Below are 25,873 nucleotides of genomic sequence, written 5' to 3'. Positions count from 1 at the left end.
TGTGCTAATTTCTAGACAATTTTATACTCAAAATTTTGAGATGATTTCTCTACAAAGTTGTTGATAATGATATCTAGTTCATCCAGGAATTTTGGCAACAATTTTTGAGCTTTTTAAGAATTTATACAAATTTTTAATTGAATCTGAAACTGTGAGACAGATTTTACTATATATTTGAAAATTTATTAAAAATTCTATACTAAGCGAAATCTGGTAATTTCTAACTAAAAGATGAAATTTGATAAGTCTAGTTTCATAATAAATTTTTAGATTGTGGATTTGATCTATAAATTTAAGCATGGAATTAATTTAAGGAAATGTGACAAATTTGTGTTATGAAAATTGCTGGAGATTTTACAAGATTATTTGCATCTTCTTTTTTTGAAATTCTTTCTGAAAAATGACCTAAACATCCCTATTGAGTATTCTGCTCAATTGCACGAATTTTAGGATTGTGTAAATAATTTATTTATAATTTTTAATACCTAAGTTACAATCTGGAATTTTCTGGACAGGATAAAATCATCACTTCAATATTGTGTTGGTCTAATCCATCAACTATTATAAATTAGTAATCCACGTATAGGTGTGTTGTGATTTATTTAATATTGTGCTAGTCTAATTTTGTAAATCAAAAATTTGTGCACGTGTGTGATTATGGTTTATTTCTTGTATCTAAATTATTATGTTCATACCATGGTTTAAATTAATTGTCTATTAAATTTTGTACATTGAATTATTATTGTGTGACATGTATAATGTTTTATGTTGGGAGTTTTTTTTTTGAGTTGGTATAACATTATTGGTGATTGAGATTTGAATAAATTGTGTTTAATATATAAATTAACCGAAATGATTAATGGTATATATAAAGTTACTGATAGAGGGTTAATATCGAGTATTCAGGGTGAGCCCTAGTTTTTAATAATTTTTAAGTAAATTGTGTCGCGAAACCCTAAGATGGCACGGGGCTTATTTGAACCCTTATCGGTATTTGGTTTTGGAATAAGGGTGTATAGCGATCCCGGGTTTACCCTTGTTGTATAGTGATCCGGACATGTGTCCGTGGATGTTGGTAGTTGTTTATTATCTTGTTTACATCCTTTCTTACTTTGTATTTGAGTTATAGGATGTGTTGGGCGGGTTGGTTACAGGTTGGTTGAGTTTAGAAACCAAAACTAGTTGCCCAGATTTTTGGCCTGTACGCTCGAGCGGAGGTGTTGGCGCTCGAGCGGAGATTACACCCATTCAGTATTTTCCTGTGCAGTGTTGTACGCTCGAGCGTGGTATTGGCCGCTCGAGCGGGGTTGTCTGAGTGCCGCTCGAGCGTAGAGTTGGGAGCTCGAGCGGAGGCCTGGTTCTGCAAAAGTGCTGGGCGAGAGCATTCTGCGCTGGAGCGGGAGGTTGGCCGCTCGAGCGGAAGTCTGTGAGTGGCCGCTCGAGCGGGGTGTTTTACGCTCGAGTGGAAGACTGGGTTTAAGTCCCGAAATTGTGACTTTTCAAATCACTTTTTCACTTTCTCTTCTCTCTCTTACTTTTCCAAAATCACCATTGTTGAGCCTCTCACTCTAGACTCTACCTTCTCTCTAGGTTTTGATCTAGTAGGAGTGATTTACTCACCTTTGGCCTTTACAAAAAAGTTGTTGATCGTCGAGGGCTTCATTTTAATCTGAAAATCACGGGTTTTGGAGCACGTTGGGTTTTGTCGTCTTCTCCTTTGGAACTCCGAATTTGAGGTAGGGATAACCTACTCCTCTCTATGGGTTTTGTCTTTAAATTTTGGTATTTTGAGATGTTGGGCTTGGTTTGGTAATTTTGTGAAAGTTTGGGGCTTTTGTGTAATTTTACAAAAGTTGGAGTTTTATTCATAATAAACCTAGATGCATGTTTGGCATAGAAAAAAATGGAATGATTGTTGAATCATTGATGAAAATGGAACCTAAGGGTTGGAATAGTAATTACGGAAAATGGCCTAATTACATTATTTAATTAATTGGGATAATTAATTGGTGAGAAATGAGGAAATGAAATGTTGATTGAATATCCATTTGTGCATTTATTTTCTGTTTTAGAAATAACTGCTTTGGGCTATCGGTGGAGGATAGTCGAGATTGTTGTAGACAATGCATGATGATTAGGTAAACGGAAACTAATCAATGGAATGTGTCATGGAACTTGACGGTTGATAGAATACATTAATTGTGTGTATTGTGTGATTGTATATAGAACCAATGTGTTTATATACGTTATGTGTAGAGGAGGAGATAGGGGATGTACTCCGCGGTTTAGGGGAAGATAGGGGATGTACCTCTAAACCGGATAAGTATTGGGAGGAGATAGGGGATGAACTCCGTAGACACAGCTCATATGCTTGTCTAGAGAAGTGAAGATAGAGCTCATATGCTTATCTTTGTGAAGTGTGGATACAGCTTGTATGCTTATCTGTGGATATTGTTGTTATACATATCTGTTGTGAAGTGTGGATACAGCTTGTATGCTTATCTGTGGATATTGTTGTTATACATATCTGTTGAGAATGTGGATATAGCTTTTGTGCTTATCTGAATGTGAGATATAGTTTTTGTACATATCTGTGGAAATGATGATAGAGCTAGCATGCTTATCTGTTGAAAAAGGGAAAATGAAAGGTAACTTAGACTCATAAGTTGTATGACATAAATTTGTGATTTATGTGATTGTATCAGTGTGGACCACCTATCAATTGCTAATATTTTAGTCATTGTCCATGGTTGGTTTAGTGTATTTCTACTGGGCTGTGGCTCACCCTATATGGGAATATCATTTTCAGGTGCAGGAAGCATGCCACCTCCAAGGACATAGCTGGGAGGCTAGTGGCGGCATAGTTTTGTCGTTTTACTTTTGATGTATTACATGTAACTTCAAGCCAAGGGCTTAATGTGTAAACGAGTTAGAACTCTTTGTTGTAACCAAGTGTTAACTTGGAAAGCTGTAAGCCTGTAGGGCATTTTGTTATGCTGTTAACATGTAATACTTTTGTAATGGAATTCGAATGAATAAAGGAATGCGGTTAGTTTAAATGTAAATGCATGTCTTATTTGATGGGTTTAATGTTATTATTTGAGGGCGTTACAGGGTGGATGTGTGGGTGGCACACAGGGAAGTTACGTACCCCTGGCAGACCGTTCCCTTGGGGCAAACCACGGATGTCACGGCTTGGGTATATAACTCTGGGCGTGGGCATCTTTGGTAGTTCTTGAATATTTGACCAAAGGGGGGTTTCCAAATTAACCGTGGCCATGACTTAGTGGTTGGTAAGTTAAACCTCTTTGGTGAGATTTCAAGGGTCACCTAATTTATTAAAATTATTTGAATTATTTTAATGGTTGTAATTTATGTTTACAATTATATTATTATCTCGTGTTTATAATCTCATTATTTTTCTCTCAAAAAGAATGGTAGGTTGGTTATGTTTTCTTACTGTGTTGCAAAACTCATAGCATATATTTTGTTGCCCTGGCGTTTCATGCCAGATTATGTCAAAGAAGGGACTGAGGCTGAATTCGGAGCTGCTGCTAATATCAAACCTTGGCTAACTTAGAGTCAAGATTTTATCCAAATAAAATTCTATTATCTCTTGTATTAGTATTTAACAATGTTGTGCCGTTATATGTGAACTTGTAATTTTATTTTGTTGTTGGACGTTGAGTATATAAGAGTTTAAAATTTCCTAATTAGTAGTTAAAATTTTATCTAGCAAGTTATTTTTATTTAAATTTTATGATGTTCCAAAAGAAAATTGGGCATCACAGTTAAGATATTAGGCGCAAAAGGAATAAAGGCACTATCAGCTAAAAAATATAATTCTGAAGATAATGCAGCACTAGATTGGAATTTAGGAGATTTTCTAGGACAAAAGAGGTTAGCCCCTCAAGATAACTTATTATCAAAAAATAGATGGAAGTTATGTAGTAAGATTTATTCAATACACATGTGTAGCACCAAAAAAATTCGAAGATGATGAATTTAGTAGTATAGATAGGGAAGAAAATCAAGATAATCATAGTGACATAAATCAGCTTTATGTAATGACAGAAGAAAAAATAATATCACAAAATAAGATATATAATATTGATGAAATAGATTTGGAAAATTTCGCCCTAAGTGATATGAATAAAATATTAGATACTAGAAGCTATGAATATATAGCTAGAGGAGATACCCATCATAAAGCAATGTCATTTTTAGATCAAGAATTTCATACCGAATATGTGGATGGTATTTTAGAAGATAAAATACATCCTAGTAAAATATTTAAAATACCAAAACAATCTAACTTAGAAGACATTTTTTATATGAACACTCAAACAACGGAAAGCACAGGAACTAGCAACCCACAACATATGGTAGAAGACCCAGTAGAGCCAATGCATTATGAAGTAGGAGGAAGAAGATTATTAACCAATACAGGACGTAGAAAAACAAATCTGAATAAAAAGTATAGGTTTCATGGAAAGCGTAGACAACCAGACATGAGTATACAATTACAGTCAACAACCAACCAAGGAACCCTTTTAGACTTAGCTAAATTCGATCCACAGCTATGTCAAGAAGTAATAGAGAAATAGGAAAAAGACGCGGTAAATGCATGAATGAATAATCTCTTTGAATCAACTGATATGTGGGAATATATAGAAACACTTTTAGGAGATTCAGCTTTTAATAAATATTTAACTTTTAAAGGAAAAGATGACGAGACAATTAGACAGCTTAAAGGACTAGGAGATAACCCATGAAAATTTACTAGTTTTATAAAAGAAATACTTATGGGATATGACCCTTCTGGAAGAAATGATTATACTAAAAGCATAACATTAACCGAGTTAGATCAAATAACATTAGGAAGTTAGAAATATGTTGTACACTTTAGCAAAGAATATTTAGCCATAGCAGCCAGAATTGGAAAAAGTTTTGATGAAGAAATAGGAAATAAATATTTTAGGAAATTACCCGGAGAACTGGGAAGAGAGATAGAAAATAAATGGTCAATTTATTATGCAAACTTACCAGCAAGAATAGCATTAAGAGAAGTAAACATAAGAGGAGCTTTAGGAATAGGACCTACAATAGTTTTTACATTCCACGAGCTTAAAGAAAATGTATAGAAGTCAAAATATAGAAATATTTGAAAAAACAAAACTATGGTTTCTGTAGCAGCATAATATACACTCCTCAGCAATATGAAGGTAAATATAATAGGAAAAACTACAAAAATTATGAAAAATATAAAAAGGAAAAATATTGGAAGAAAAAATATAGGAAACCATGGAAAAAACAAAAATTCACCAGAAAAAGTAGAACTTTTAATAGAATAAATTATAAACGACTACCTAAGAAAGAAAAATATAAAATAAAACAAAGATATGTTAGGAAACCTAGTAGTAAAAAAGGCAATTGTTTTATATGTGGAGAACCCAATCATTTTGCAAAAAAAATGTCCAAAAAGACAGAGGTCTAATACTAATAAACAGATAGAAAGACTGCATATTATAGAAGATTTAGAAGAAGATATAGTTAGTATAAATAGTGATGACTCAGAAGTCTATAGCACAGTCAGTAATTATGGATACCAAATAGAAGTCATAAGTTCAGATAGTGATTCAGAAAGTGAAATAGATATAGATAATCTTTTAGGACAACTTAACCAAGAAATAAGAATACCCCCTTCCCATGATAATTTCTTTATGATGGAATGCAATGCAGATATTGAATGTCGTAATAATTTCAAGATAGGATTAGGATTTGATACCACTAGATGCAGTTATTGTAATTGGTTTCCTGCTAAATGTAAGAAAGTTTAATGTTTATTACGCAGTATAACCTATTGTATAGTTTGTTTAGAAAAATTAAATATGACACACAAGATAACATTAGAAAGTAACGATGAGATATAAGAAGATCATAGTATAGAAAACAAAGAATTACACTTAACTATTAGAGAATTAGAGATACCAGTAAGAGAACTAAAACTACAAATACGTGAGACAGAAACTAAGGCTAATTTTGACATAAAATGTTTAGAAGCAAAAAATAAGCAGCTTAAATAACAGATAGAACAATTTCATACTAAATACCCCTTAAAAGATAAACTTGTTGAAGAACATATGAACTCTAATTAGTCAAGCTAGTTGATTCTCAATCCTTTAGTCAATATTCCTAAGCACAATCTGACAACACATATTTACCATTTAATTACCCTATCATACCTACGCCAAATTTAGCTGAGATCTCTTGTGTAATCAAATTTGCAGCAAAAACTCTTAGCATAGATGCCATGATAGATATAGGAGCCAGTGAATTATATATTGAACAACACATAGTTCCACCAGAATGGAGTACAGCTTTAACAACACTAGCCTTAGTCAGTATAGTCAATGGCACTAAACAAACATATACACATTGCATCAATGGAGTACAAATTAGTTTTCATCGTATAGGCTCTCAAATTCAACATATATAGTGGTTTCCTTTACCCCAAGTTTGGATTGGGAATACTCGACAAAACCATCCCTTTATATTAGGCCTTAATTTCATACTTAGTCCACAAGGTGACATGTTTATCAGCCATAACAGCATTAGTTTCTTCAAATGAACAGTACATACACCCACAACATATGCCCTTAGCACCATTGCCCATTCCTTAGAGTTGCGTGCGAAGCGTGGTGGTACCATAGAAGTAGATTTAGTTCCCGCTAGTTTTTTATTTCCTAGTAGAAACATTTTTCCTAAGCTAGCCCAAAAATATATACCAAGTGAAGAGATAGCAGAAAGTTCTTTAGAAAATTTAGGCATAGAAGATTTTGAATAAAAAAACTTAGAAGACGTTGAATTAGAAGAAAAATATGACTCTTGGAGTATAGAAGAATTCCAACAAATTGTTAACCTAGAATTAATTTTCGCAAAAATAGGAAAACTAAAGAAAAAACCAATATACAAGAGAACAGAAAATGATTTAGATGAAATAATAAGATTAGCTTAAACAATAGAAATTTTAAGAGAATAACCCATGAAACATTGGGAAAGAAATAAACTTTTAGGTAGTTTAGATATAAAAAATAAAGATTATAGGATTACATCAGCACAAATAGATCATACGCCAGCAGATATAGAAGAATTTAGAACACAGATTAAAGAATTATTAGATTTAGGAGTAATTTGACCTAGTAATAGCCCACATAGGAGCGCCGCATTTATGGTTAGAAACCATGCAGAGATAAAAAGAGGGAAAACTAAAATGGTTATAAATTATAAAAGATTAAATGACAATACAGAATATAATAAATATAATATACTAGATAAAGATCAGTTCATAAACAAAATACAGACGGCAAAAATATTTAGTAAATTTGATTGCAAGTTAGGGTTTTGGCAAATCAAAATGGAAAAGGAAAGCATACCTTGGACAACCTTTTGTTGCCCACAAGGACATTATGAATGGCTAGTCATGCCTTTTGAACTAAAAAATGCACCCTCCATATTTCAGGGCAAGATGGTTAGTATATTTAATAAATATAGTTTTATACTGGCATATATAGATGAAATATTAGTATTTAGCCCAGATAAAAATAGTCTCATAGATCATTTATATATAGTGTTAGAAGAATTTATAAACAATGGAATAATAATTAGTAAGAGAAAAATAGTATTAAATAAACCTCATATAGAATTAGAAATGGAGTTAGGAGATGGAAAAATCATGTTACAACCCCCACATAATTAAGAAAAGCGGTGTTTGGGAAAGAGGTTGAGAGACTATTTTAGCCTCATTCAAACAAATAGCCAAAAAGTTGTACTGTAGTTGAGTTTTTTTTTTTTTTTTTTAATCAGAACTGACACATCAAATTTATGACTGTGCATGGCAGATTTGAAATTACGTTTTTACCCTTTTAATTTTTTATTAACCCACCAACTTAGCATTCCAACACATAGGGGCAATTTAGTCATTTCATATCCCAACAAATCAATCATCACATTAGGCACAACTTTTTGAGAATAATTTAATTATTTTTTTATCTCAACATCATTTTAAACGCATTTTTCAATCTAACAATCAAACAAAAAATTCAATCTATCTTCCCAAACACAAAAACTAAAATAGCATAAAATAGTCAAAAAGCCAAAAAATTGAAAAATAGCCACTTCCGAAACACCTACAAAATTTTAGACTACCGGGATAAATTGGAAGATACAAAACAACTTCAGTCATTTTTAAAAATTTTAAATAATGCACGAATGTACATTCCTAACCTTAGTAAAATAATAGGACCTCCATATAGCAAAACCACACCCACAAGACAAAAATATTTTAACCAACAAGATATAGCTTTAGTAAGAAGAATGAAAGACAATTATAGAAATTTACCCGACCTACAACTTCCCTTAGAATCAGAATATATAGTCGTAGAACCAAATGCAAGCTAATTAGGATGGGGAACAGTATTATTAGCTAAACCTAGCAAGTTTGATAGTAAAAATAAAGAGCGCATTTGTAGATATAGTTCTGGAAAATTTAAAGAAAAATATACAACCATGACCAGCTTAGATTTTGAAATATTAGGAATAGTATATGCAATAAACAAATTTAGACTATTTTTACACAAACCCTTTATAATTAGAACAAACTGTGAAGCTATAGTTAGATTTCATAATAAACTTAATGAGCGTAAACTTAATAGTAGAAAATGGACAAAACTTTTAGATTGTATAGTAAGACAAGGATATAAAGTAGAATTTGAACATATTAAAGGGAGTGATAATAAATTAACAAATTGGCTAAGTAGGAAAATTTATTTAGAAAAATAAAATAATCAGTTTAATTTTTTGTGTAGATAATGGAAAACAGCAAAACAATAAACGTTGGGGGATTTGCTCTTCCCATTTGTAAAGGCAGAAACAAATTCAAACCATTAACAGGAATCGAGCTAGACCCAGTTTAACAGTGTCTTTTAGATAACTTGTTGAACAACTTTAATCACCCAGCTAAACGTTTTTCAGCTTTAAATTCTCTCAGTATATATTTTTCAAAAATCTAGAATAAACTTTTGTCTAAAAGTTTTTCTTTCTATGTAGTAGCTAAAGGAACCAAGCCTAATATTTACCATGACTGGGTAGAAATTGAACCTTTAGTTAAAAAATTTTCCGTACCTCAGTTTAAAGGATGTTATGATTTCGAGTCAGCTAGTACCTATGCCCGCAGACAAATAGGAACCAATTACTTTATCAGTCAAATAGCTAAAGATTATCTGGACACATTGAGCAAAATGCAGTCAACTATTCTTGCTACTAGTGGAGTTCCAATTAGCAAGATAACAGGAAGCAGTAGTACTAACCCTCAGCTAGATTCTCAAAATCCTCTCTAAATGTACAGACATTGTGAAAGCCTTACCAAAAATTTCAAGAAAATTATGGATAAAGGCAAAAAGGTCAATGAAAAATAATTGAGAGCAACCATCCTAACCAACCAAGTTAAAAAACTAACTCTAGAAAAAGCACTTACTCCTTTCCTGACCCAGAAATCAGACAACTATTACCAGTGAGGAATTTGAACAATTGAGTGCTAGAATGTATTTTTTCAGGCATTCTATCATTCAATCTTTTTGTGAAAAAAACTAAGAAATAGAAGACCTTAAACCTTATATATACACCTTAGCCGAAGATAGCAGAAATAATGAATTACTCACTATACAACAATTTCTTCAAGACCTCTCCATAGCAAGAGTTCAATGCCCTGGTATGGCATATCAATGGACTTATCTCTACAAGGATGAAGAACAACCCTGTTTACAAGAAGCAAGTATAGATAGGCCAGAATATTTTGAAGGATGTCAATGTAATCTAGATTTCATCATCTGCCTTTGCCAGATAAATCTAGCAACTTTTGAGCCATTGGAGATAGAGATTAGGGGCAAAACGTGTCATCTAACAGCCTCACAATTGTTAGATTACAGCTTTGTTTCTAGAATAATTTTTCAGATCCAGATCAGATATATAATTTTGGAAATAAACTTGCTCATTTAGTACTTTGTGTAATGGAAGAGCATCATCATTTTGTAGAAGTATTAATTGATAGCAAGCTACCAGAATGGAAAGGAATAAGGTACATTCCAGCTAAGCATAAAATGTACCTCAGAGGAACTTTGACATTTCCAGGATACCCAGGACTTCTTAATCGGAGACCCTGGCTATGCAGAAAATTTTCACTCAGAGATCAGCTCAATAAATAGAGGAAATTTGCTTGTAATCCTCCATTAGCATATAATGGAAACTATGGTAATCTCGTCCGCGAAGATAGAAATCAGAAGATATGCTGTAACTTAGCCATTCTAGGTTTTCCCTTCAGCAAAGAAACATTTGTCGATGAGAGCTGGTACCCCAACTATTAGCATAGTATCTCTCATGATTCACCAGAAATGGAAGAAGAAGGTAACCAATGGAAGAATAAACTAGATAACGGGGACGATTTTTTCGATCAACTCTCAGTAACAGATCTTGAAGATCTTGAAGATAGAATGTATGGGTGAAAAAAAAAAAAAAAACTAGCACTCCATAATTAGACTCTTTCGAGATTGGGTTTTACTTGCTTATCCTTTTATTCTTTTTCCTTTTTGAAGTACTAATCTTTCCAGCGAAGCTAAACGAATTTCTAAACTGTGTAGTTGTTCTGAAAATTCTTCAAATTTTTCACACAATCGGATAAGAAATAAAATTTCTATATTATTTTGTCTTACTGATATTTTATCTGACTGGTTTATTCCTTGATAACTACTAATTCCCTCTGGGTTATTATGAAAGTCTTCTGCTTATTTTAAAATAATCTGGTAGTCTCTATTAGCTTTTTTATCACTACTCATAAATTAAGATCTTATTAGTTGTTCTAGAATTTCTAATTTCTGTTTTAAATTATCTTGAATTTGGTTGATCTGTTCTATTTGTCTAGCTATTTGATTTATCTGATTATGAATTTTTTCAATTAGTTGCTTAAATTCTAACTCTATTTGCTTCGAGCTACTGATATTTATGGCTAAAATTAGAGTTTCTATTTCTAACTTGGTGGCACTATTTGACATCCCCTATATTAACACATTTTTTTTTAATCTTTTTATATTTTTATGCCACATCACCTCTCTATTTTTTTTTACATATTTTTTCGTAAAAAATCAAAAAATATATTTATTTAGATTAGGGGTGGGCAAAGGTGGCTATGGAACCTTCAATCCGCTGTCCGTTCGCCAGATTAGAGGATTGGAGAAAATCAATCCACATCCGTCCACCAATTTGGCGGATGTGGATTGAGCGGATTAGTGGATTGGAAGATGGATGCAAATCGGTTTGGCGGTTTAAAATTTTATGAATTTTCAACATAATTCAACTTTTGCACTTCCTCAAAAAAAAAAAAAAAAAAAAAGAGAAAGTATTACAATCAATGACTAAAAAAAATATTACAATCACTGCATGTCTCATTCAAAGAAAAAAAGTTTGAAACTTTAGAATATTACAATCACTGCATGCTTTATCCACATATTACAATCACAGCATGTCTCATACACATAAAGTATTACAATCTGTGGTTTTCAAAATATAAAAACAATTCAAACCATCAAAACCATGAACAAAGCAGTAGTAGAGATTGTATGCCTTTGTATAGTTATATTTATATCTGTTTTTTAAAATAAAAACCAGCCAGTATATATCATCTTTTTTATTTATTATTTTTAGAGTTAGATTTAACAACTAAAAAAATATAGATAAATAATACATTTATTTTTTTAATTTAAAAAATATATTTAAGTTGAAAACTCTTTTTCAACAGAATATTTAAACGTTTTTTTAATTGAAAACACAAACAGAATATCTAAACAAATTGAAAACACAAAGTGTTACAAATTACTATGGGTGCTCGCAGTTTGGTGGATCGATTGTGACCAAAGGAATCTCAAACCTGCTATCCATCCAAAACTAAGTGGATTGGAAAAAATCAATCTGCGACTGTCTGTTCATCATCATGCATCCGTCCAAAATGCAACGGGGTCAGTTCAGTTCAGTTCGGTTAGTTTGGACGGATCGGTATATCCGCTACTCATTTCTAATTTAGATCGTCCCAAACACCATATAAATCAATTTTTTTTACTCATAAGTTATAAATAAAAAAATTACACCAAATATATTGTGATGTAAAATTTAAAAAATAAAAACAAAAATAACACAAAAATATAAAATCATAATTAGCCAAGTACCAAAGAGCCCCTTGTGTTGATTTTCGAGGACGTCGGGCTAAACGACGCCGCTTTGGTCTTTCTTTCTCTATCTTGAGCGAAAAGAAAAACCAGAGAGAGCTCACAGATTAAAGAGCGTTTCTCGATCGATCTGTGCATTAGCCCTAGTTATCGTCTCTCTCTCTCTCTCTCTCTCTCTCTCTCTCTCTCTGTCTCTCTGATCGAATCACCATGACGAAGCAGCACGCAAACTGGTCTCCTTACGACAACAATGGCGGGTGAGCCCCCTTCTCATCTCTCTCTATATGTATTATCTGTATATACACACTTTTTTTTGTTTCTTCTTCATTTTCAATCTCGCTTTGGTGATTCATTCGTGTTGATATTCGATTGTGTTTGTATGTATGTATATGCAGAACTTGCGTTGCTATCGCAGGTGGCGATTACTGCGTGATTGCGGCCGATACACGAATGTCGACTGGTTACAACATTCTTACTCGCGATTACTCCAAAATCTGCAAACTGTACGGTCTTCCCTTGTTTATTTATGATTTTTGTTGCGTATCCCTTATTATGTTGATTGATCTGTGTATTTGAGTGCCTATTCTTCTGAGTTTCTTTCCTTTTTTAGAGAAAAAGTAATTTTGAATTGGAATTACTTCCTTTATCAATTTATCAATTCCCACACTTTTTGGATTAATGTTTTGAAATGTGATGATTCACCAGACAAATAAAAGAATTGTTTTTTTGATGATTTGTGAGTTGTGGCTAAAGAATTGAAAGAGTAATGTAATTTAGGCTGTCACAGAGGGATATGAATTATAAAACTCCTACAAAGCTGTATTTGGTATCAGATATTTTTTTTTTTAATGAATTTCTAACGAAAAAATAAAAATAAATAAATTAGAAGCTAGTGGTAATGTTACTCCATGTTACATCTTGGTATACAAGGTATCCAAACTTGATTTTATGTTCATAATCATATTATTTCTTGGACCTGTACATCGTTTTTATAAAGCCAGTCTTGTTAACAAGATAGGCAAGATGTGGTGAATGTTGTTTCCCATTAGTTGTCACTATTTGACATCAATCTTCTACCTCAGTTATACAACAGTAGTGTTCTCTAGTGACCTAGTCATAGCTAGAAGCGACCCATTTTTTTAAATTTATCGTTAAAGCAGTTATGGGTGGACTTGGGCTGGGCCAAGCTTGAAGCACACTTCCTAAGCACTGACTGCATTATAATCTGGGCATATAGGCCTAAATATAATATCACGCCCTATAAATCGTGGGCAAACTTAACAAGACATTGGGCCCATGTAAACCCCTAATTATAAGTTGCCCACATAAAGATTAAATAATCAATGCTTTCTCCTTCACCCATGAAAATGCACAAATAACTCTTTGAAGTACAGAGAGTTCAAAGGTTTTATACTAATCAAAAAAAAAAAAAAAAAAGGAAAAAGGAAAAAAAAAAATGTTTATGCCAGGTTTTATACTTACTAAAATGCTTGTGCCATTGCTCTTATTACTTGGAGTTCCCTCCTCTATATATCTGTATATCTATTCATGGAGGAGTTAATCTGTTGAACAAAAGTTTTCTGCAAGACAATGTCATGTATTTGAATCTTACTTTTGTTGACCTTGCAGAGCGGACAAATCTGTGATGGCTTCATCTGGTTTCCAGGCTGACGTTAGAGCTTTGCAAAAGGTTTTGGCAGCCAGGCACTTGGTGAGGATTTGAAATTGTTGGCTGTTAATTTTATTTTTACTGTTCTTCATAAAATGATGAATGTGAAGAATTCACTAACATTAAACAAATGTACTCTCTTGATGTGATATATCAACATTCTCATTAAACAATCCTAATGTGATCCTACTCCATTCCAGAATGATTCAACATAATTACATGATCCAATTCACGATCCCACGTCGATTAAGCTATATTACCGATTTTACACCGATTTGGATCGTTTGGGAAATCTTGATCAAACTATTAATCTTGGATCATATGATTTGATTCATATTGCAATTTAGATCACTATGGTGTGGACTGATACTTTCAGTTGAAAAGTATTGAGCTATGGTATATGTAAATCAACTGGGAAAGGAGATTATATGTTGTTAAATTTTGTGAGAACCCCATTTGTTGGAGATATAACTAAAGATGGATTGATTTTATTATTTCTGGTTCTGAAATATATTTTTCTGCTCAAGGTTTGAGGAAATGGAAAATGTGCTGGAAGTGTCTTATCATTTCTTATTTTTGTTGGAACACAGATCTATCAGCATCAACACAACAAGCAGATGAGCTGCCCTGCAATGGCTCAATTGCTCTCAAACACCCTCTACTACAAACGCTTCTTTCCCTATTATGCTTTCAATGTCCTAGGTGGACTTGATAATGAAGGTAAAAGTTAGATCTTTAGGTGCAGTTTTTATCCCCATTTCATATTAACATCACATGTTTCTTTCTGATTCTAAAGGAAAGGGTTGTGTCTTCACATATGATGCTGTTGGCTCCTATGAGAGGGTTGGATACAGTTCCCAAGGTTCTGGTTCCACCCTCATCATGCCCTTTTTGGACAACCAACTGAAGTCTCCAAGCCCTCTTTTATTACCTGCTCAGGTCTGGTTTTGGCTTTAATTATTAATTCACAAATCTACTTCCACAATTTATCTTTTGTATGTCAGTTTAAACCGAATGACTATGCAGGATGCTGTTACACCACTGTCAGAACTAGAAGCAATTGATTTGGTGAAGACTTGTTTTGCATCTGCAACAGAGAGGGATATATACACTGTAAGCTTCTGTGCCACCTCACTTTTCTATCATTTTTGTGTGAATCTAGAACTTGAAGATTATGCCAGAGTCTGTAATTTCTAAGCTTTGCTTTAGAACCATCACTGGGTAATCTCTTCCATAAACTAAATGAGGAATATGGTGATAAGTTAAAAGCATAGTAATAGTTTTTCAAGAAAACATGGTTACTTTTTCGAAAATGAGAAAAAAGAACACGAGGAAAGTTAGACTGAAAAACCAATTTTAGTTCTTACTTCCACTTCCATCTTTATTATACCTGTCCATTTTACATCACTTGATTTGGTTCTCTTTTTCAAGGTGGCTGAATTCTGCAGTTTTAGGATGTTCTTGCTGCTGCCTTTTTCTGTTTATTATATAGCATGCCTTTGGACCCTTTTTGACTTGGCGACACCAATGTGTGGACAATAGCTACAATTATTGTAGAAGAAAAATACCAAATTTAGCTTTGATTTGATGATTTGGCTTGCACCCGTGGGGGGCCAGGAAGGATTTTATTAAAATGTAGAAGATGCTAAAAATGGGATGTAACCTTTACCTTTGTACAAAACTCTATGAGATCAAAAATGTTGAACACAAAAATCGAGCTCTCCTATCAAATCTACAAGACCAAAAAAGGATTTACCAAAAAAATAAAAAACTTTTGCACCAAATATAAACTATTCTGCAATAAACACATCTTAACCCTTTGCATTCTCTACTTGAATCTTCAATACTTGAATCTTCAAAGCGATAAGTTTATTTCTCGTCACAAACATGACATGACACATAATGGCGCTACCATCGAAGTTTTCTTCTTTCTCTTGAACATACATCTGTTACCCCAATACTCCATTGAACTTCAGAACATAGGTTTGTGTCACCCAAACAAACCTAAAAATGGGCAATAATAGATGTCATAATTTTTTTGGCAACAATACAATGAATCAGTGAGTGGTCCACTGCCTCTCTGCTCTATGACATAAGAAACACCTTTTAGGTAGTTGAAACCTCTTTTTACCAATCCATTAGTGGTAAGGATGAAGTCTAAAGTGGCTGTCTAAACACAAAATGCCACTGGGGTTGGAACTCTAGATTTCCAAAAGTGAGTTTGAAAATTTGAGATGGACTTCTCTCCCTTTAATCTGACAATGTTCTCGACAAATTTTAAATGCTTGCACCTTATCCAACTGTAGTGGGATTAAATATGCCATCAAGTTGCTTAACATTGCTGCAAGGAAAATATGAGAAAAGCACAAAACTAGATCTAGATTTTCCATTTTTGTTCTGTTTTGCTTGGTAACACTTCACTTGTATGGACCAAGTGGGGGATACTATGTCGGGATGGACTATTACTTTGGACCCCAATTGTTTAGCCAATCATTGGATTATGTATTTTGTTGGATTATTAATCCAATCCCAAGGTTGGGAATAAGGCATAGAAAACTCAGTCAGATCACCAGTGGATATGTGACTTGGAAGTTAAGAGTTGGGGGATCGTCAAGGTTGCTTAGCATTCACCTTGACTAGCCTTATTGAGTTGACCAAAACATAGAATGTATCATACCTAATTCCTAAAGAGCTGTGATATGCTCCTGAGGCTCAATACCTACCCATTACAGTCCCATGATATGACCTCTGATGGATGCAGTAGGTAATTGGTAAACCCCCTGATTGTCAAACAAAGGGGACACCTATCCCCCAACATTGAATGTTGTGCTTGGCTGAGCCGACCCCCATTGTTCAACAACTCCATGTAAGGGGACCTCCATGCATGCAAAAGAAGTTCTTTCTCCACTGCTTCCCGCTCTTTCTCCTAGCAAGGCTGCTTCAGCCCTCACCTCCATTGTACTCTTGCCATGTCAGTGCACATCATCTTCTCTTCCTAGAAAGTCTCACTATGGCCAGCTCACTTGCATTCATCCACAACCAAATATATAAGTTTGTTTATCTTGAGCCCTCATTTCTTATTAGCTGTTCTCTGTCTGGAAACCATCCTTTCCTCTTTGAGGATAATTTGAAGCATCTGGTGGACACCATTTTATTTGGCTTTGGTATGAGACAAGATATTACATTTTTTTCCTATTGTGAGAGATGCATTTAGAAGGAAATTTTTTTGGATATCAGCCTTTTCAACCGTGTCCTCGTTATGTTTTGCAGGGGGACAAGCTGGAAATGGTCATCTTGAATGCTGATGGTATTCGCCGCGAGTTCATGGAACTCAGGAAGGATTGATTTGGCGTATGGGATTAAGGAATGCTTAGTATGCATGAAGATGATAATTGTTGGGAAGGTTCTGTGTTCTCAATGCTCATCAATTACCGTCTTTTGTTTTCCAATTAATCCAGTTTGAACCCGTAATTTTTCCTGCTTAATTGTAGTGCTGCAATTATGGGTTCTCTACCGGACATGAATTTATGTATTTGGATCAGGTTTTCAGATATGCAATTTACTTTTTAGTTGTTTGGATAAAAATAAAATAAAAAAATATTTAAGACATTAAATTTATCATTTTTAAAATCATCCCTAATTATGTATCTGACAAATAAAACATTCTATTATGTGAAATCTAACTTGAATGTCACATTGTTAAGGGTTATTTAGAGGTAAAGATGTAGCATTATTGAAAAATAAAATTGATGTAACATATTTCCTCAACGACAATATTGTCAAACTCAATGCAACAATAGTATGGGATAAATTGGCCCACGGGAACAAAATAATGCGGGATACAAATGAAACAAAATAATTCTACATTCGCAGGATACCAAAAAAATCAACATATGAGGTGCAAAGTTTGAATCAGACACAAGACGAACTAATATTATCCTGGATAAAATAGTCAAATCATGCTCCTTTATACATAAATCAAACATGACTTTATAGTTTATTGTTCTAATTTCTCAATGTATAAACAGAGAACAATCTTGGTTTTTTAATCTTTCTCAGCTGTGTATTGTGATCAATGGAGTCAATAGCAATCCCGAACCTTGTAAAAAGAAGCCACATCCTGGTTATCCAATTAACAACATTGTTTCATTTTCTTTTCCCCGAAGTGATTAAATCATATAACCATAAATAAGAATTTATAGTCTGGAAGTTGAGGTTTGCTCAAAAGCTATTCTCTGAAGCCCAACCCTTCTTCTCCAACTCTAATCGCAACGCCTGTGCAAAATTAACAAAAGGTCCAACACTAGTTATGAAAACTGAATCACTCTTATGACATTGTTATAACAAGGTATCAAAATCATATGCTTTGTTGTGTTTTTGAAAACAAAAACAATGAAAAGTTGGTAAACAACACCCATCACTTGTATCATTTTCATTTTTGTGCCAAAATAATGTTAAAAAATTTGAAGACCACTTTTTTAGTGTTGTTTCTTAAACATAGGTTGTTTATAGAAAATTCTCAAAAACAATATTTTGTGTTTTCCAAACAACAAAAACATAAAATGAAAACACAACTAGGCTAGTTTGTGTCATTTTCCTGTTTTCTGTTTAGAAAAAACTTGTTTGTGTGTACACAAAAACAAACAAAAAAAGAATTGAAAACAAAGATGAAGAAACATGTTTGGTGAATGGTGGGTGGGTGGTGGCCAGATGTGAAATACTTTGTAAACAAGTGAAAACACCCATATTTCATTTCAAAAAATTTTGGAATCAGTTCTATTGTTTTGAAAACAAAATAGTTTACGAAGCAAGGTTCAGTTTTCAAAAAAAAAAAAAAAAATTTAAAAAAAAATCAGAAAACAAAAAATGAAAATGTTACCAAATGAGGGGGTAGGGGTGTCAGAATTCTCACCTTGATTCTCTTTCTATTTGCATCAAAATCAAAATTCCCTAACCGAGATGCTGATCGATACTCCACGATTGATTTCTCGCCTGGTGGGAACCAAAACTCAACGTCGTCGACAAGCTAATGGAAGAGTAAAATACAACATCAAAATTGTGCTTGAAATGAATAGATTGTTTTAGAATTTGGATTGGTTCTAGTACGTGGAGCACCTACCCCAAAAATAGGGCTTTCATATTCCACATGAACATAATCATCTTTCTTCTCTGCAATTCGCGGTTTCGACTTGTCCGCTTTTGTTGATTGTATCTGCAAGTTAGTGTAGTATAATTAGGAATTTTATTCATCCTACTGTCAGCTGCAAATCTTTTAGGCTATATTTGGATTATGAATTTGAATAGGAATTTAGAAAGAAAAAATAAAAAGCGAGAGAAATTTGACTGAAATATAAACCTCCTTTTTTTTTTTTTTTTTGGTTCACTTTTTAGTTTCTCTTTTCAAACCCCTATTCAAATCTATCATCTAAACACTTTGGTGTTTCGACCTTCTATTTGTGAAGGGAAAAGAGCACGGAATGAGAAAGAGATAGAAAAAGGGAAGTAAATTTTTAACAAATATTTATTCGGTAAAATACAAATCCGCTCTATGAGATTTATTTAAAATATAAATTGCCTTTTATGGTTCTAGAAATTACAAATATCCTGGATTTTTATTTAACAGAATTAACCAAAAAAAATGAAATTTCTAACTATTCTCTTATACAAGAATAAAGTTATCTGAATTGTTAATTGAAATATATTTTTGACATCATTAAAAATTGTTAGTTGAATTGGTGATTTATTAATAAAAAAAGTTATTTGTTATACAATTGAAAACTTGAAGGGAGGGGATAAAATTTCTAGAATTACAAGACGCAATTTATATTTTAAATAAATCTCAGAAAGTGTATTTGTAATTTACCTATATTTATTCATTATCTTATCATTTTTCTAACCCAACCAAGAGAGGAAAGTTTCTACTCCATTTTCTTTTCCAATATATATATATATATATACATATATTTATTTCACAAATCTAAAATCCATACACAATTGGCTAAGCGGTAATGGGTCTAAATTGTGTAATCTCTTAATTATCATATAAAATGTTAGGAATTTTTAATAAAACTAGGATTATTATTACTATTTAATTTATTTGTCCATTTCAACATTAATGATTGATTTTAATATTTCGGTTACATAAGTTTTATTAGATTTTAATATTATAATTATGTCATGTTTAATATATGTATTAATAGAGTTTAATCCTTCATCTATGGAAAATTTTAATATACACATCCTTGAAAGAGGTGTACCATATGCACTCCTGATTACATCATTTTTTTTTTTAGTTATGACAAATTTTCTTCTTTAGTTATGAATTATTTTAGTTATGACTTGTGAGATATTTAGTCATACTTCATATTGTGTTTAGTTATGACATTATTTTAGTTATGACTTGTGAGATCTTTAGTCATATCTCATGTTGTGTTTAGTTATAATATTTTTTTTTTTTAATTATGACTCAAAAAAAAGATGACATTATGTCATTTTCTTATTTAATTATAAGGTACAAATAGTACACAGCGTTTACCATCTCACCAAAACCCATAGGTAATGATAAAGTTACAACTTTATTTTTTTTAAAGGGTACACCCCGGACAACACCATGGCAGGATGCTGGACCCAACCCAAGACAACATCCTTTGACGGGTGCGTACCATAGCGTTTCCCTTCATCTATATATATAGCTACATGAGTTGCGTAGAGATATAGAGAGGTAGAGATTGTATATAATCCGTACAACTAAAAAGAGTGAGAATCTTCTAAGAGTTATCTTTACGTATTTTTGTATTTTGGACAACTCTGGTTCATAGCTTGGTTCAAGCCCCTTGATGGTCATGAACCCTATATGAAGGATGCTGTGAGCAAACTAAATTTTATCTTGGAAATGCTTTACTCCGGTTATACCTTCACAATTAGGACAGTGATAACACGACTCTCAGATTCTCATAGCCATTGTTCTATACTCCTGTTTTTATGTCTATATAGATTATTATTTATTGTCATTGTTATGATAATATGAGTGCTAATTATTCTGTTTATTATTGTGCTCGAGTAACATAAACATCCTACCACTTGAAGAAGCTCCTCAATTGCGTCTTTTCTGCTTTTATTTCCTCTTCTCCCCTCTGGGTTGTAGTTCCTGTAGAAGGGTACACCAATGCCACATTTTTCAAGTGTTTCAGTGTCCATATGTAGGAGAAATCATAAAAATGAGAAATGAAGAAATTAATTACAAATCAAATGTACCCAGTGCAAGTGAGAACCATGCCATAAGAAAGTTCTCAAATGTACTTCTCTAATTTTCAAATGAACTTTCCATTTCTCATTTATCTTACAAACCAAATGTACACTTGCACTTCTTTAATTTGTAATTAATTTATTCATTTCTCATTTATTTAACCAATCAAATGTACATGGTGCAAGTGAGAACTACATCTCCGGGGCACAGTTCTCAATTGCACTTTTTTTTTTTTATTTGTAATTAATTTCCTCATTTCTCATTTATCTAATATTTCAAAACATTGGCCATTAAACTGTGCAAATGCTGTAACAATGATATATGCCATATCAAATGGAATAAAAATGTTTTCCTCATGTTTTTTGTGTTCGGTACACCACCACTGACTAAAGTAGATTCCACTCATCTACCAACATTAGCTTTTGTGGGGTACCCAAAAGAAAATAATAGACTGGGGATTTGAATTGCAATTCTTTCATAGGTGTCCAAACTTGCACGAAAATGATTTGTGTACTACAGTACAGTCTACATTTGGTCCCACTAAAACGTGTAATTCGCCCTTTTGAATTTAATAGTCAGTGAGGAAAGTGCAATGAAGGCCATAGCCCAATTTGAAAAAAGGGCGAAGAGTCAAACATAGAGAAGGAATACAAAATATGCATTTACATAATATTTGGTGAGGCCCAATTCTGCGTCTACAAACGCATATACATTTTTTTTTTTTTTTTTTTTTGGGAACTTACTTATAAGTCCCATGTACAAGATCCAGCTAATACCAAAACAAAACACTTGCACCAATTAGTCCAATACATTTTTAATTGTTATCAAAAAATCATTTTTTTTTTTTAATTTACAGACACTGTTCACATTTTACTACCGTCGGACTTCCATTTAACGGTCGCCGAAGACTCACCGGAATGTCTAGAATATTGCCGGAAAAAAAAAATTAAAAAACATGTTATGAAACTGTAAAATTTTACAGTTCTAAAGAATATTATAAAACTGCAAAATTTTACAGTTTTAAACCATGATTCATTCCAGCACCAAAAAAAAATTTTGAAACTGCAAAATTTTACAGTTTTCATCGCCTGTAACTAAAACTAGAAAACTACTTGTTCAGAATTCGAAAATTTTCTCTATTAGAACAGAAAAACAGAAGTGTATAGCAGAGAAAAAAAAAAGAGATTGAAGAAGAAAGACGGATGTAGAGAGAGGATTATACTCCGACAACTATTTTTTGTTTAGATCTAGTCAAATCTGATGTAGATCTGAGTAGATCTACATCAGATCTAAGTAGATCCACTCATCTTTTTCGTCGGAAATATATATCTTCGCCGTCGGTGAGAGTGAAATCACGAGTTGATTTCGATGGTTGGCGGTTATCAGTGAATCCCGATCAATGGAGAAAGACATGAACACTTGCACCATCGTCTATGATGAAGACGATGAGAGAAAAATGTAGAAAAAAAGAGAAAGAAGAAAACGTAAAAAGCGAGGAAAAAACCAGAGAGATAGAGGAAAGGACTTTTAGGTGTACCCAAAAAGTTATGGGATTAAATGGTGTCCACATGTTCCACATGGGACCTGTGGGTAATTTCCTTTTTTTTTTTTAATCTTCTAAAAAAAAAAAAAAACAATTAGAGAATTGACCAATTTTTCAAACTATTTGAGAAACTAACCTACTTTTTAAAATCTTATTTTAAAAATATAATTTTAAATTGAAATTGCATTTTCAACATGCAATTTCACCTTAAAATCGCATGTTAAAAATACAATTTATGATAACATGAACTTCACTCTTTGAAATTACATTTTCAAAATGCGATTTCAAAAAGTTGGCTAGTTTTCTAAATAATTTAAAAAATGAGTCAATTCTCTAAATTGTTTTTTTTTTTAGAATATTAAAATATAAAAAAAAAAAAAAAATCCAAGTTTTGTATTCCAAGAGTTATTCCATAAATATTTCAACAAATATGAGAAATAAATTAAATAATCCCAAAAATCCAACATCTCGACATGTATCAGTCAATTCTTTAGAATATACTAGCTACACATTAATTCATTTTTACTTCTATTATTTGCTTTTTTACCCCACTAACTAAACACTAAATTATTGGATTTGTTAGAGAAAAAGAAAAAGAAAAAAAAAAGAAGGAAATAAAGAAAGAGATAATGATATGAAAGAAGCCAATTTGTTACTTTTATTTGATATAAGAAAAAATGATAGACAAGAAGCTAGAATTACTTGTTTGGTATTGTTCTAAAAAAAAAAATTATTTTTTGTGTTTCTGAAAACAAAAAAATCCAAATTTTTAGAACTCATACCACTCTTCACCAATAATTCATTTTTTCTTTTATTGTTTTTCTTTATCACTAACTAAACACTAGGTTATTGGACTTGTTAGAGAAAAATGAAAAAGAAAAAAAGAAAAACATAAATGATACGAAATCTAATTTGTTGCTTTTACGTTATATAAGAAAATGATAGATATATCAAACAAGTTTTTAGTTGTTTTCAATTATTGGACAACCAAACAAATCAAAATCAAAATCAAAATCAAAACAAATATCAGATCAGATCAGATCAGATCAGAGAGAGAGAGATAGATAGAGGCATTCTTACCAGGGAGGGGCATAGTGAGTGAGATCACTAATGTTCTCAGAGGTTGATATGCAGTTCTTGGTGGCTGGGCACAGTGCGAGTCCAGGATTGTTCTTCTGTACCCCTAGGTACTCTGGTTTTGTTCCGCTGCATCACCAAAACCACATAATCCAAAACCCCCACATAAAATTCACACCATGAAGTTAATTTCATTTTATTCTCTATATTTTTGTCATTTTCTTTATTTCATAACGAAATTGTGTTTGGATCATGAATTTGGGTATGAATTTAAAAAATGGAGGAAAAAAATACTCAATTTTTTATTCAATATTTTGAAATGAGGATTTAGGAAGAAGATGGGTATTTAGTTTGTCTAAAATTATTTTTTTATCCATTAAGGGTTGTTTTGGGGAATATGTTTTTTGGTGACTTTTTTACTTTTTGCTAAAATATAAAGTGAAAACAATTAATGTTTGAGATATTTTTTGACTTTTAAAAAAAAAAATTGTAAAAAATAGAAAGAAAATGAAATCTTTAATTTTTTGTATAATTTTTAGATTTTTTGATTTTTTAATGGCTTTTTGACTATTATCCAAACTTCCCAAACTTGCCCTTAGGAGTTAGGTTGTTTCTAGTATTTGTACATTTGGATGTAACTGAAATCAGGAATTCTCAATTTGGATATGAAATAAAATAAGTGGAATAGGAAAAATGAAGGAATAAATAAATAAAAATGATAAAAAATATAATAATTCCTTCAATTTTGACATAATTACACTGACTTTCCTTTTAATAAGGTTACAAAGATCAGAACTAATACAAATAGTATGAACACAAAAAGATGCACAAGATAAAATATACATTTAAATGTAAAAAAGATGACAACATATTTTTGTATCCATAGGATTGACAATTTTTTGATAAAAAGAGGACTAAGGCCCCGTTTGGGGACTTACTTTTTTAGCCAATTAGTTAAAAAGTTACTAAATTAGCTAAAAAGCTAACAACTCATACAAAAAAGTCGAATATTCTCTTTTCTCTCTACTTTTTGCACATCTTTTCGTAATTAGCCAAAAAGTCATCCCAAACATACAAGTTTTTTTTACCTACCTTTTTAGCCAAATAGCCAAAAAGTTACTAAATTAGCTTGTTCCCAAACGAGGCCTAAGTATTCTATGAATTAAAACCTAAGGAGCCCAGTGTAATTATAACAAACTTGTGGGCTTATTATATTTTTTTCAAATGTAATTTACCCTAGAATAATTGTGAAACAGAAAAAAAGAAAAATTAGGGGATAAAAGTGAAATTAACCGTAATCAACAGTTGTCAAGGCTGACCCAGATATAGAATAGAATGAAACCCTAGGTTATTCTAAACCGTTGAATAGGTAGATTGATTGCAGAATCAGAAAAATAAAGGGAGAAGAGAGAAGGTAGTACCTGAAGTTGAAAATGGCCCCAATCACTGCAACTTCGCTGCTCCTCAGTACGATTTCTCTTTACAATCAATCATTTTATATTCTTTCAGCAATAGATATATACATACATATATATAACCTATATTGGAAGATAGAGAGAGAGAGAGAGAGAGAGGGAACCTGCGCCCCATTGGTTCGATGGATTCGTTGTTGTTGTTGTTGTGGTGCTGAGAGACGATGATGAGAGGATGACGAGACCTAATGGACCCTTTCTGGTAACTTCTGTAGTAGATTGAAGAAGTACCTGCTGATGCCATTGAAGCCATTGCTGTACTTCAATCTCTCTCTCTCTCTCTCTCTCTCTCTCTCGCTGCAGAACTGTTTCTCTCTTATATAAAAACTCATCCCACTGGAAAATACCATTACGACGTCGTATTGTTTTTTTAGCACCACCTGTATTTTGACTAGTTCGGCTGTCTATTTATTTATTTATTGTTTTTAGGGTAAATTGTAAATATATTTCTTAAGGTTTGATTAAAATACGAATCGCCTCTCGTGATTTTGAAAATTACATTTTACTTCTGAGATTTCTAATTTCATAATAAATCACTCATTTTATTAATAGATCATCACGTCAATTAATAATTTTTAATGATATTAAAAATAT

General features: G+C 32.4%; 2 protein-coding genes across 3 annotated transcripts; one reads left to right on the top strand and one right to left on the bottom strand.

Moving 5' to 3' along the window:
- Positions 1–12,365: 12,365 nt before the first annotated feature.
- PBF1 (N-terminal nucleophile aminohydrolases (Ntn hydrolases) superfamily protein) lies at positions 12,366–17,555 on the top strand. Of its 2 annotated transcripts, XM_082869621.1 has the most exons (8): positions 12,389–12,440; positions 12,471–12,529; positions 12,668–12,775; positions 13,902–13,983; positions 14,532–14,661; positions 14,738–14,880; positions 14,968–15,054; positions 17,212–17,555. In XM_082869621.1, the coding sequence occupies exons 2-8, from the start codon at positions 12,483–12,485 to the stop codon at positions 17,284–17,286; spliced, it is 672 nt and encodes a 223-aa protein (XP_082725747.1). In that variant the 5' UTR covers positions 12,389–12,440; positions 12,471–12,482; the 3' UTR covers positions 17,287–17,555. The 2 variants fall into 2 exon arrangements, with proteins under 2 accessions (XP_028097606.2, XP_082725747.1); XM_028241805.2 differs by having other exon boundaries at positions 12,366–12,529.
- Positions 17,556–17,847: 292 nt separating this feature from the next.
- LOC114297394 (DUF1499 family protein) lies at positions 17,848–25,658 on the bottom strand. Its single transcript, XM_028241806.2, has 7 exons — positions 25,387–25,658; positions 25,229–25,285; positions 23,811–23,936; positions 21,019–21,088; positions 19,061–19,153; positions 18,854–18,967; positions 17,848–18,216 (listed from the first exon to the last, which is right to left on the bottom strand). Exons 1-7 carry the CDS (start codon positions 25,530–25,532, stop codon positions 18,163–18,165), a joined length of 660 nt encoding a protein of 219 aa, XP_028097607.2. The 5' UTR covers positions 25,533–25,658; the 3' UTR covers positions 17,848–18,162.
- Positions 25,659–25,873: the final 215 nt, after the last annotated feature.

This window comes from Camellia sinensis, chromosome 5 (genome assembly GCF_055761805.1).
Source record: "Camellia sinensis isolate YWXY chromosome 5, ASM5576180v1, whole genome shotgun sequence".
Classification (NCBI taxonomy): Eukaryota; Viridiplantae; Streptophyta; class Magnoliopsida; order Ericales; family Theaceae; genus Camellia; species Camellia sinensis.
This window is presented reverse-complemented; position numbering and strand designations above follow the sequence as displayed.

Bases quoted from the DNA above. Each gene is read 5' to 3' on its own strand.
- PBF1 (XM_028241805.2), top strand. From the start codon at position 12,483: ATGACGAAGCAGCACGCAAACTGGTCTCCTTACGACAACAATGGCGG. The intron at 14,662-14,737 runs GTAAAAGTTAGA...CTGATTCTAAAG, and splicing joins AGGTGGACTTGATAATGAAG to GAAAGGGTTGTGTCTTCACA. The intron at 14,881-14,967 runs GTCTGGTTTTGG...ATGACTATGCAG, and splicing joins CTCTTTTATTACCTGCTCAG to GATGCTGTTACACCACTGTC.
- LOC114297394 (XM_028241806.2), bottom strand. From the start codon at position 25,532: ATGGCTTCAATGGCATCAGCAGGTACTTCTTCAATCTACTACAGAAGT. The intron at 25,286-25,386 runs GTTCCCTCTCTC...TTGATTGTAAAG, and splicing joins ATCGAACCAATGGGGCGCAG to AGAAATCGTACTGAGGAGCA. The intron at 18,217-18,853 runs GTGAGAATTCTG...AATTTTGCACAG, and splicing joins CAAATAGAAAGAGAATCAAG to GCGTTGCGATTAGAGTTGGA.